The sequence below is a fragment of the Symphodus melops genome, assembly GCF_947650265.1.
Source record: "Symphodus melops genome assembly, chromosome: 12".
Taxonomy (NCBI): Eukaryota; Metazoa; Chordata; class Actinopteri; order Labriformes; family Labridae; genus Symphodus; species Symphodus melops.
The window spans coordinates 19,453,312-19,466,798 of record NC_136702.1 but is presented as its reverse complement, the minus strand read 5'-3'; the positions used below and the strand labels follow the sequence as shown (position 1 = coordinate 19,466,798).

The following is a 13,487-nucleotide window of genomic DNA, read 5'->3' as shown; positions in this document are numbered from 1 at the left end:
TTTTCTTTTACCAGATTCCTGTGAGATAAAAGTTGGAAATCTCTGGAAAAAAACGTCAATCAGTTCCCCTTTTTGCTACATGGGCTGTCCCTTTATGTAGTGTACTTCTTTAAAGGGAAAGTCCGGTCAAATTAGCCGGAAAAAAATGTAATGGGAGTCCAGATTTTCCACAGAATTATTGACTTTTTTTTTTAGAAAAGAGATTTACATATTTTTAGTTGCCTGAAGAGGTCAGCAGGTCTTTCTTTCATGTCTACATCAGCAGTAGTAGGTCATAAGCATGTTATTATTCTTGCCAGATATTTTCCCTCATCTTTGCACAGCCTTTAGCTACAAGCAAGCCCAATTAAAAAAAGAAAAAAAAAAGAAAACATATCCTAGAGTCATGTTTTTTTCTGTCTCCTACACATTTAGGGTTTTGTCATGCCTGTATCACAAATTTAGCAACAGGTGCAGTAAATCACACATGCAAGTAAGCCAGGGTACAGGCGTTCTTTCTTTTCTTTGTTTTCCTTTTGTCATCAGCTTTATTCTCCATATAATTACCAAGTGATCCTCTTCTTGGATAAAATTCTGCCTTTTAATAATCTAAGACTAAACACTGACAAATGTTTCAAAAAAGGTAATAAATAAATGTGGGGGAAAAGACTGTAGTAAATACTGGGACATACAAAACAAAGAAATTTATCAAGGGGCTGTAAACATATACACAGGTTACACTTAGATGCAGAAAAACATTTTAATTGGAAAAACATCAGACATGGCTTGACAATGCACTGAATGGGCATATGGCCCTGTTTTCACAGGAGTATATTTATTCATCAAAGAGAAATGAGTTGAAGGACCTTTCCACATGATCATATTATACAGTACCTATATATCCTATTTAAAAAAAATATTGTGACCATGATATAACTCATGCAAATTGGTTGGTCTGGTAATCAATAAAAGTATAACAACAAGACTTATTTGCAGGACGGTCTGCATTGTATTTTTTACCTTTATTGTTTTCTGGCATTAAAATGTTAAAGAGAAAAAAAACACATGATCATGGACATTATGTTTCCTGGATTTCAGAATGCAGGTTACTTTTTTCGTTTATTTTCACAATGCATTTCTTTAAAATTCTGGATTTTTTTCCACCTTTTTTCAGTGAACAAGCTAAAAAAAAAGATTGGATGCTGTTTGCAAGGTTTGTTTTAGCTTTAGAGGTCAAAGATGCAGATAAACATCAGCTCAATCAGGAACAACATGGTGTGTGATTGTGTGTGTTTGTGTATGTGGGGAAGATGCTGTGGGCTTGGGAAAAAATCTGCATGTTTTTGTTTGTGTTACTATCCGATCTGCAGATACTATAAGCATAAAATGTGCAAGTGTTTAGTGTTACTTGTACATCTTAAAACATGGTCAAGAATTTCTGAGAAATCGAGTATTGATTTGAAAGTTTTATCGGTAATAGATTGATAATTGATATCAATGTAAGTATAAGATGGAAAGATACTGTATAACGTGTTATTAGGTCAACAGATAAAAACAGAGATCTCCTTGAGTCAGTGACAGAGTTCAAATACTAAGGAACATTCACGCCTTCTGACATCTTTCATGCACATTTATTTTAGCAGGGAGTACCCACCTATAGACAGAGGTCTCTTTTCTGGGGGGTTCCAGACATGAAAGATAGAACAAGAAAAACATACAAGAACACAGTTAAAGTAATTACAGATTCATAAACACATATTCCTTCTTCCAAATGAATGCCCTGTTAACCTTGTTAATTTAAGGGGATCATGCATGGAGCTTTAATGTATCGCTTGAGCTGTTAGTGAACAATAGAGTAGTAGGATTGAGTTTACCAATGAGTATCTCATATATAAAAAGAATACCATGTTGCTTTCTTTGTTGACCCAGCTGACAGAGCGATATAGGCCAGCTTTTCGGAATGCATTAAAATCAGTCTGAAACTCTGTCGACTTTTTTTCTATAATGTTGTTTATATACAATAACAAAGTTGATCAAATGTAGTATTCCTCCATATCATAAGCCTTTGGTCTGTAGCTGCACATATTTTACCTTCACAATTCACAATGTTATTTATTGCATGGGTTGACAGGGGGTCCACATTTTGTTTCAGGAAAAGAAATTGCCAAGCTGATATTTGATAGTGGTACTACTATTTCAGCCTCACAGAAAAGTTTAGAGATTATTATTATCACTCTGGCCTCCCCCTGCAAGTGGTGTCAAAAGTGTAATTTCCAAGACACAGAGAATAATCCCAGAAAAAAGAGACATAAAAAAGATAAACTATTCCCCAGGAGATCAGGGGGACAGCCATCCTTCTGAGACTTTGGTCTGGTTGACCTTCACCTATTACATTTTTATTTGTATATTATTTAAAAAGAGACAGTTTATGTAATCAGTTCACACACATACTGTAGATACACAATGGTAAGAAAAGGCTCAGAATTACTGGCAAGAGAGTTTCTGATGTAGCAGTCCATTAACAGTAACCATCAGTGATGGGTGTGTGGAGACAGAGAGGGAGAGAAAGATGTAAATAATTCAATTGAAAACAGGAAGAGGGAGTTTCATATGAGTTTTACCTCTGTAAATAATCCAGGAAGAACTCACATTATAGAATAAGTGGTTAAATAAGGGAATAAAGAGCTATTCACTTTCTCTTTGTTGCTCTTAAATCTGTATAGAAACACAAATGCATGTGCACACGTGCACACAGGAAAAATCCAATAATTACTCTCTAAATCAGTCAATAAATGTTACAAAACTTGCTCTTTTGAATTTTGGAAATAACCAAAGATTTAAAAAGAAACAGAAAAAACAAACAAGAGAAAGAAAAACCGACACAGTTGATAAAAAAACAAACCCTCCATTCATTGTTTTGGTTTATTGATTCCAGTCAATACAAAAACAGCACCTTAAAAAGAAACATTCTCAAATTTAAAGTTGTTAAAAAAAACACCCTTTCAATAAACCATTTCACCATAACTCCAAAAAAAGGTTAGGGCTACAAACAGAGGTCCATTTTGATTGAGGCCACTTTTCCCTTGATGGAGCCACTGTAGCTTAAGAAGAGTGAATTGTCCACTAATGCCCATTACCAACCCAAACTGCTTCAGACAGCTTCATAGCGTTCAGTGTAAAGTGTGTGTAAATTAGATTCCATCACATATAGACAGACAACTTGTATTGCAGACTCTTCCAACATGGGTTTGTAGATCACAGTAGACTAGAAAAGGCACATTTGAAGTGCGGTCAATTACCATTTGCATTAAGACCAATTAGGGCTGAAGTTAATTTAGCATTCCTCTAGCATGAGGAATATGCAGTATTATACATTTCTAGAACTAAATATCTAAAGCCTTTTTGGCATCTGTATCAAGTCGGACTTGAGCGAAAAACGTATGTGACATTCCAACAAACTTTAATGACATAATCAGTCCCAATAAGGTGATGCTTAAAATGTAAAATAGACCTTGTTTATCCCTTGGGTTAGCACATTAGCATGCTTTCCCTTCAGCACATTTGTAATCCTCTTACCTTGTGCCAGAAGAACTGTTTTTAAACTAAATCTAATTTCAATACTGCAAGTTGTTGTCAAGACATTTCTACCAAACTATCAACCAACAGTGGGCGAAAAGAGCAGGTGTAACAATGTTCCATCACATCGGATTCATAGATCTTTGTATATAATGAAATACCGATACAAAACAAATACTTCAGTCTAAAACCAGTTATACTTCTGTGTGTTATAATGTACTGTACTTAGTTTTACCAGTGATGGACCAGATAAGGAATGTATGCTTAACTCCAAAGGAGCCAAAACATGAGGTGCATTCACACATTTTAACCCCAAACGACACACTTATTACTTTTCTACTACAATCAATGGGGAGTCAAAGGGTCAAAGGGGATTGAACCTTCAACCTTACGGTTGAGAGTTGACCAACTCTATCAACTGTCCCACGGCTAAGGGGCCTTGTATAGGGTTATATTAGCTGGCATATCATCAAATAAGTGCTCATCTAAAATGGCCAAACTTCATATTATACCATTAATGTTATCCTTTCCATGAGCTATCTCCTATCATACTTTGTTGTTGCTGCAAATACCTTTTACCATCACTACTGGCATTGTAACTAAAAATTGTATTTTCTTCCTTGTTGTTGCTTTGTTGCCGCTTGTCTCTCTCCATTTCGCCTCTCTGTATCACCCTCTAGTCCACCTTCTTTCAGCAGCTTTAACATGAGTCTGGTTGTGTTCGAGGTTTCTGTCTCTTAAAAGGCAGTTTTTTTCTTGCCACTGTTACTTGGCTAAATGTTGCAAAGCGGTGGATTAATGTAGAATCTTTGTAAATAATATAACAGCAAATACAGTCTACATGCTCTGTTTCTAAAGTGCCTTGAGCTAAAAAATTGTAATCAAACGAACCTTAACAAAAAAGATAGATCGGGGGGCGCCGATAGCTCAGCGGCAGCGACAGCGCGCGTACCATGTTGCGAGGATTCGGTCCTCGCGCGGGCGGCCCGGGTTCGCGTCCGGCCTGTGGCCACTTTCCCGCATGTCTCTCCCCACTCTCTCCCCATTTCCGACTCTATCCACTTTCCTATCAAATAAAGGCAAAAAGGCCAAAAATAAATCTTAAAAAAAAAAAAAAAAAAAAGATAGATCGATTGATACAATAAACGGACGAAAATAGAAGAGAATATAACAAAATAGAATGAAAAAGACTAGAACAGAAAAGAATCAAATAGAGAATTATAGAATATAATAGAACAGGATTGATAAGAAAAAAGGATCAGAATAGGGCACAATAGAAACACATCAAGAGGACAGAATATCAAATTATAGAATAGAGTAGAATGGAATAAGGGATTTTCCATGCTGTTCTTTAGACGCACACATATTACACACATGAAGGGATTCTCACTTCCATTGCCTCTCGTCTGTTTCCATGGAGACAGGAGAGAGCTGTTTCTTTCCAGTAGGATCAGACCATCTGTCTTGATCACAATACATATGCACACACACATGCATGCACACACAACTGATGAATTTTTCAGTTTGACCAGATTAGTCAGTGCTGCATAGATTATGATACTGACAGCTAACCTCTGGCTTTTGTTTTTCATTCCACCCTCATGATTAATTGTTACTCTAAAGGTCTTATTTACACATCTGTATAACCTACAGTACTCCTACAGTGTACATCTCTGATGTGCAGGTCTCTTCAATAGTTTCTCTCCTCCAGTAAAAAAAAAAAAAAAAAAAGGATTTATTAAAATTGCACTGTTCTTTTAATTGAAATGACAATACAAAAAGCGGAAGCCAAATAGGTGTAAATTATACACAATAATCAGATGGCGATTAGTGGTTAAGAGGATAAAATGTGTTTGTTGTTACAATGGTCACGGGAATAATAACTTTAATTAAAGTCGTTCTATTGTTAATAGCCGTAAAGGAGTGTTTTCCCTTTCATGGTCCCTGCAGAAGGTTAATTGTTTTTTCATTAAATTTTTTTATTTGACATACTTTATTAATCTCTGAGGGAAATTCTGGTTTACCCTGTGTTATTGAGAGGCATGCTTTTCACACACATAGGCCCAACATACAAACACACATGCACAAACAGGACCTGTGTGTGCTGGAGCTGTCGAGGTCTCCAAGTTGACAGGAAGAATATGAAAACAAACATTTTTACTGTTGTCTTAACCTTGTGAAACGACGACGCAGAGAGACAGTCAACATACTTCAACTTTTCTAAAAGGCAAGTGCACAACTTTCACTTCCTCTGTCACAAAGTGACATGTGCAGTCAGTGATTGCATGGAAATAAGGTTTTGTGTACCTGCTTCCAGCTTTCATTTGCATCGAAGGCATGAGCAACATTCACTTTTTCTACAACTCACATGCTTGTGTCCACATCTGCACATCATAAAGCAAACTCTCTACAGATCAGCAGCAAACAAAAATGTTCACCTCTTCCTCTTTTTTATGATCTACAACAGCCTGCGTGCATAATTGACTCTATCTATAGAAATGTGGAAGATAAAACATAGAATACATGTGCAACAACACAGTTATTGAGGGAACTGGTTCTCTCATACTGTAGGAATGTAAAACACCATCAGAGCTGAAAAGAACCTATCTCCCCATTACACCCACAGCTGACAGCAGTGACTCCATGTGGGGGAGGCCTCTTTATTTTTATTCTGGTGACTTCAACCTGCTTTGTTACGCGTATATCTTCTCTAATTATTCTGATTTATTCTAATCAACCAACACATTGTTTTCCAGTATGAATCCTTTTTCAACATAAGCTTCACAAGTACTAAACAGCTGCTCCTCTTCCGCTAACACATAACATACAGTACATATGAGCAATATAGATAATGGCTATAATCTATTTTGTTATTTTCTTAATCAATTAACCAATCAATCTTCATTGACAAACAGCATAATGATCAAGAGAACACTTACAAAATAAGAAAGTCTTTTTAGACCACCATCTACATGTCTTTGCTATAATAAAGAATATTTAATAAATATTTCTTAATTTTTTTTTCTTCTTCTCATTTTAACAAGCTGCATTCACTGGAAAGTTTTTATTTGAAATCCAAATTCCTTTCCTGAATTTCTGGGTACTGGCTGCATTTAATCCCTGCCGAATTTTCTTTTTACATTGGATAATTGCTCTGTATGTAGTAGCCTACGATTTTCATCGATCATTATCATGAAAGAAAGTGGCCTGTACTACAGATTTCTACCAAACATCAGTCAATTTCTAATGCAGCATGCAGGAAAACTAAAGTTCAATACAGATCTTGCAATCCAGTTTCAAATTAAATTGCACAGCTCCTACATTTTACCTTTTGTAGGCTACATTTTGTGTTTTCATTTATTTTATATTTAAAAATGTAAATTCTATTTAATGTTTGTAATTGTTGATTATGTTTTATTATTCAAGTTATTTCTAGTCCTGCTTTATTTCCTTTGTTAATTGTTTATCACCAATACACCAAGACAAATTCTTGTAGCCTAAATGTTCTTGGCAACAATAAAATCTAATCTAATTGTGAATAGCAGCTTCTTTCTGATGTCATGTTTTTTAAACAGATTGGTGTGCTCTCTGCTGCCTGGAGGTGGGCGCTGTTACATAGGCTGCCTCAAAAAAGACAGAAGAAGAAGGAACCAAACAAGAAACAGCGTGTAGATGCTGCTATGAAGAAAGTAAGGAGCTCCCGTTCAGTGTGTCAGGTTCAAAGAGCCCATCCTTCTTCCTTGAAACCACAGCTACACTATCACTGTGTCACTGTGTTAAAACGGCGGAGAAGGAAACCTATGTCAATACCCTGTTTCTGAGAAAGTGCCTTCTACTTGGAAACCACCGCGATGGTGTGAAGGAACTTGCAGACACATCGGTGTTGTCTGTGGGGATTCACAGCAGCGCAGTGTCATTTACATCCATAGAAGAAGCTGACGCATTTCTTTGAAATCTACGTAGGTAGGGGAGAAAGTAACTATTCAATAAAACGAAAGTTAACAGTGAAAACAAAAAAATAAAGTGGGACTCTGCTCACAGTGAAGAGTTTGAGGAGAGAAGCTCAGCGCCCCCTGTCGGATGAGCCGAAGAATGCCCACCAGGAGCCTTGACTGAATGCCTCAGGAATATGAGCCTTTAAATCTGGTACTAAGTAGTCAGCTCTGAACAATTCTCGAAAACTCCACTGAGTAAAGCATAGGAAAGTTAAACAAACAAAAATAAATAATGTTTTTGCACCTTTAAAAACAACTTGGAAATATCAAATATACATATATATGTAACAGACATACAGCAGGCGATACAATTACACATAATAAAATCACGCTAAAATAAAAGCAGTCAAGCTCTTAACAACAACAACAACAACAATAATAACAATAATAATAATAATAATAGGATAGTAGTTTGCAGAGATATAGTAAGGCCTGAATGAAAGGTCAGCTGTAAAAAGATATGTGCAATGTAAAATAATCCAAACACCACCAGAAGGCCACTTTTACCTGTGTTTCTGCACATTTGATTATGGCCATTTATTATGAATACTTTTGGTCTATTAACATTCAATTAACACTTCAGGTTTTTTTTCTGTTTTGGGATACCGTTGCCTCATTAAAACTACTCAGGTTATTGTTTAAATGTATCTCTAATGTGATTTCTAAGGTATGGCTTAGGTAGGAATAATAATACATGCTTGTTTTTCATTTTCCATCTTACTGTAAGCACATATGCTTGAATTTAGCCTATAAGTATCCTGCCTTAAATTTATGTTAACCATATTTATATAATAACAATATTTAAAGAGGTGAACTTATCTGCTGATTTTAAAGACATTGATCATCTGATTTTTATGGATACTGCTTTGGAAACCAACTGTCGTAAAACTGTCGTGCAACGTCATGAAGAGTAGACGACAGTCGTAGCTTTACGGAAAAGGATTTTCTGCAGCCATGAAGATGTTACATGTTGCAAAACTGTCCTTGTAAAGATGTGGACAACATGTGAGTGTAAAGTTATGTTTTCATGCTGTGAGGACTTAAAACATACACTTGGTTTTTTTTTAAGACGTACAGTCTGCACGCAGATAGTTTACGATAATGTCGCTTAATGTGGGTTTCTTTATCAGTTCAGCTGGCTAAGGTCACTTTAATATTGTCAGTCTGCAGCAACTGAATTCTGTCACGATGGTGTCGAGGGCATTTTGTACTTAAGTAGTATATTATATTAATGACTATAAAGATAGGTTGTCTCCTCACCTAACGATAGGTGGAGGAGGTGAACAATAGTACATCCATATAGTACACCTATATAACAACCTCACTGTCGCTGTGTAGGACTTACAATAACGATACACTGAAGAGGTTTAAGCTAAAAAAAAAAATCTCTGCATTAAATTAAATAAGGAAGAGAACAATTGTGTTGCTCGTTGTCGTAAATGCAATGAAATGAAATGTTCGCCATGCTAGTGCTAACACATGTCAGTGTTGTTAGGTAAATGTCACCCTGTATTGTTCCTTGTTTGAAGGGTAAGAAGATATCTTATTGTGTCTCATACAACATATAGTGTAGTATAATGAGGTAGCTATCAGTTAAGCAGTTATCCCTTCTTCTGCTCTCAAATTAATATTTATTAATCCTTAAGAATAGAGACTGTCAGGTTTATTTGTTGTGTTAATATTGATATACACAATACAGCAGACGTAGACATTACACAGGGCAGGAAAAAGCCTCCACCTAAATATTGTTACAATATTACCAAATAAAGAAAAGCATAATATGAAAACAACATAAAACAAATTTTAAACTATCAATCACGAATATTTGTACAGTAACATAAAAATGTGAGTGCGCAACAACTATTTTACACCAAAGCTCAAATATTATGGGTAAAAAAAACCGCACAACTTCACATAAACCATACATAATAATGATAATGAGCACAGTTAATGTATATTTTTGTCTGCATCTTTTCTAAGATTTTACTGGTTTTTGCCAAATGTTCTATATTATGTTACTTTTAAATCGTGGTTAAAAGTGGCTTTTGCAAAAGTAACATTCAGGCAGATAAAGATGTTGATGATTTGAGTAAAGATGGGCCTGTGAGTTTGCTCCTGAAAACAAAAAGAGGCATTAGAACAGGTATACCTGTTGACAAAAGTTACAACAGTGGTTTAAGTGCTTGAGAAGGACACTGGAACTCTTTCAGTGGCATTTCTATGTAACTACCTCTCTGTGACATGCAGTAACATTGGGCAGAACTATTGTTATACTCATGAACAGATTTTCTGCTTTCCCTCCAGATCCTACCTTCTAAACTCTGCTGCAAATTACGGAAAGAAAATCAAAAATGGCGTCTCGCTTCCTCAAGTTCTCTGTGCTTCTTCAGAAGTACCGGACTCCCGTGCTTGTTGCCAGCTGTGGCGGGGTCTTTGCAGCAAACATGTTCTACCATGTTTTCCCTGACATATCGTACCGTAAGCTCTATCAGGCCTGGCACAAAGGAGAGCCTGTAGAGCTGTCTGAGAACCTGGAGGCTGTTGTCCAGCAGGTATTGTGTGTGCATGCATTGAGCAGAAGGTTTTACTTGAGCTTTTTATTCTCTAGTCTTCCCTCACCATTTTCTAGATTCTTTTTGCAGAGGGTGCACGTGAGATAAATAATGGAAAAGTATCTTTAAAAATCAACGTCCCATGTAGCGAGGCTATGCTCCTCGCGCGGGCAGCCCGGGTTCGCGTCCGGCCTGTGGCTCCTTTCCCGCATGTCTCTCCCCGCTCTCTCCCTGATTTCCGGCTCTATCCACTTTCCTCTCTATCAATAAAGGCAAAAGGCCAAAAATAAATCTTTAAAAAAAATAAATGAATAAAAAAACAATTTACCAAATATTAAGTGACAAAACTCACTTTCTTCAAACATAATTTCTGTCAGGAATTGAATAACAGTTTTTAAAAAAGTACGAGATGTGATATATTGTGGTAAGGAAATGATTATGAGAGATCTCAAACAATCTTACATGCACTGCTTTGGTATCTTTGGTAAAACCTATGCTTACTCTAATTGTGTGCAACATGCTATGTCTGCATGCCTCCCTCCATTTTGTTTAGGCCCTCTGTTATCACAAATATGTTTAAATCTTTTTATTATGCACTGTGACTGTAGGTTGCCAATTCACAACTGGCCGGGTGCTAAAGCTGGAAATTAGCCACAAAGGCTACAGCTGCTCCTTTTATTGTAAAATGGGATTGTCCACGAAATAATAAACTAAACTGAAAACTGTCTTTCACTGTGTGCTAAATATGTGCCATTAAAAACAACTTTTTGGTGTTGTCATTTGTAGGTGTTGAAGGACTATGGTGTGAGCTCCCCAAAGAATTTCTCTGCCTTCGCTTCCTTTGGGTTCCATCCAGTTGGAGCCGGTGTCCCTTGGCTTCCTAAAGGTGCCCAAATAGGCATCCCAGCAAACTTTAACAGCACAGCAGATGACCCGAGCGGAATCATCAACCGCACCATTTTCATAAACGGTGAAGCAGTGGACTGGAGCAGTGATACCGGCTCAGCTCTGAAGGAAGCTCTCGTGTTTTCCCTTGATGCGCAGAAGTTTGCCATAGCGAGAGAAGTGGCCCGCTTGCAATTAGGAGGACCTGTTTTGAGTGCTGTTGTTGCCCCGTTTTGCTTGAGTGGTGTGTGGGTATACAGCGTGGTGCTGAAGCAGGTGTTGGGGCTCAATGTCAGGCATCCATTGTTTCGCGGGGCCGTAAACGTCGTGGCGCTGGGGCTCGGCGCCGTGTCCTACTTCCTCACCTCCGACGCTGTCAGCCAGTGGATCGACACAAGCTCTGACCGGCTTGCTGCTGGAGTTTCCCGTGGTTATGCCAAAGGCGGTGTGGAGTTTTATGATAAGATTCTTTCCAGAAACAAGACTCTTCGCTCTCTGATGGGACAGAAGGGACAAGATATGTATGCTCCCAGTGGGAACCTGTTTCCTGCTAACCTCTTTCAGCTTAAACACACACCATACACATCCAGGAGGGACGGGATCCTCTCTCTACTGAAAGAGGAGAAAGCTTGAAAAGGGTGGGGAGAGGGGACGCTGTGTTCACAATAAACATGGATCTCATTTGGCTTTTTCCTGACTCTGTAGAATCTTACTAGAAATCCTGCTGTAGGAAAGAAAACCTTTTGCAGCAACAACAAAAAAAACTTGGCTTAAAGACATGTTGGCATAAAAACTGTCTTCCCACAAAAGCAAAAATCATATTCAAATGTTGAAGTATGATACCAATCAAATGACAGTATGATGGGGTTTGAATGGTTTTATTTATTCTACAAAGAAAAGTCTCAGGTTGCTAAGCCTGTACTGTGTTGTACAAATAAAACGATTTGAAGCTTTCCAGAGTTTGTGATGAATTTTTACATTTTGTTGCATAGACTTAAGTGAAAAGTCATAGTCACAGTCATGCATAATGTGTCATTGTGTCACTTTGATGGCTAGGTTCATCAAATGTACAAATAAGTGCTGTTTCCTGAAATCCATCTATAGGTATCCTGCCATGAAGGTATTACATTTAGTTATGCTTCGATTTGCTTGGGACTTGAGCTATCTGTGTCCAAGATAGAGAGGTTCCTGCACTATTTTTATTATAATTTAGATTTCAATTCAGAACTTGCATACAGTATACACAGGTGCTCCTGAAGAGCTTTGAATGTTTTTAAATCCCAATTATTCACTCATTAAAAGATACATTTATTTCTTTATCCCGTAGAATTTAATTTAAAAAACAACAACATGTAAACAGAAGCCTAGTCAGACTTTTTTTTTTTCAATGTTACCTACAATTAAGCCAGGTTGGGCTCATTGAGATTTAGAACTTCTCATCAAAGGGAGATGTGGCCAAGACTTATTTCCCTTTTTTCAGACAGTTGAAGTGTTCACTCAAATGAATGCTTCTTTGTAAAGTGCCTGCAGAGAAATGATGACTCATTGTTTGTATTCATAGAGAACCTGGCACAGGTATTTTACCTCGTACTGAGAGGGAGGATGTTATGTTGTTTGGTTAAGGAATGAACTGGAAATCGTAACGGCTGTAGCTGTATGAAGTGTTCGTGCACACATCATGAATTGCATTGCTTTTATAGGCTTATTTATAATGTATCTGTCATGATCAGCGTAATTTGATCTATTACAGGTGAGCTCTCCAACAACCTTTAAGGATACTCACAGTCTATGAACCCACATATTATTGGCCTGACATAAATTCATTTGATTATAGATAATACCCCTGATATGCAGACAATTTCTCTTAAGTCATTAGTCAGCATGTTGCCATGGTTTATATTTGGTATTTTAAATACACCTCTGATCTAGTACCATGTACTGACAGGTATAAAGCTAAAAGGACATAATTAATATTGTTGGGAGATATACATACTCTGACAGGACTTAACATCAATGTCCTAAGGTATAACATGTCATTGAAAAAGCAGATGAAACCATTCAGACCTGGTGAGATGTCTACGTCTCATAAGGCAATGAACATGAGTGCAAAGGAAAATTTAATTTACAGTTAAAGCCAGTTGTTTAGGCTTTCAAACATCTGATACAGAGGTTGTTGCTTTAGAAAGATTTTAGTAAACATTGAAATTTTGTGCAGTTTTCTTAAGACCCTCAGGTTTTGGGAGGTTTATTTTGAACATCACTTTTAGAGGGTTTTTGTGGGGTCTAAATGGGTTAATTAGAGAAGACATGCAGCATGCAGGTAGACGGTGCAGAGAGTAAGAATGTTGATTATAAGGACAGCTTGGGCTCAGTATTCTTTGACAACAATCATCCCATCTATATTGGTGCCCCTGAGCAAGATGCACAATTATTGCAGCAGATTGTTGGCTTTGGCACCATTCATCTTCATTAGGTTATCTTTTCTCTAATATATGTACAA

General features: G+C 37.1%; 1 protein-coding gene across 1 annotated transcript; it reads left to right on the top strand.

Annotated features, from left to right (window-relative positions):
• The first annotated feature begins 8,444 nt into the window (after positions 1-8,444).
• On the top strand, positions 8,445-11,940 carry tmem177 (transmembrane protein 177). The gene is made up of 3 exons (XM_079358366.1): positions 8,445-8,555; positions 9,855-10,102; positions 10,889-11,940. The coding sequence occupies exons 2-3, from the start codon at positions 9,902-9,904 to the stop codon at positions 11,618-11,620; spliced, it is 933 nt and encodes a 310-aa protein (XP_079214492.1). The 5' UTR covers positions 8,445-8,555; positions 9,855-9,901; the 3' UTR covers positions 11,621-11,940.
• The last annotated feature ends 1,547 nt before the right edge of the window (positions 11,941-13,487 follow it).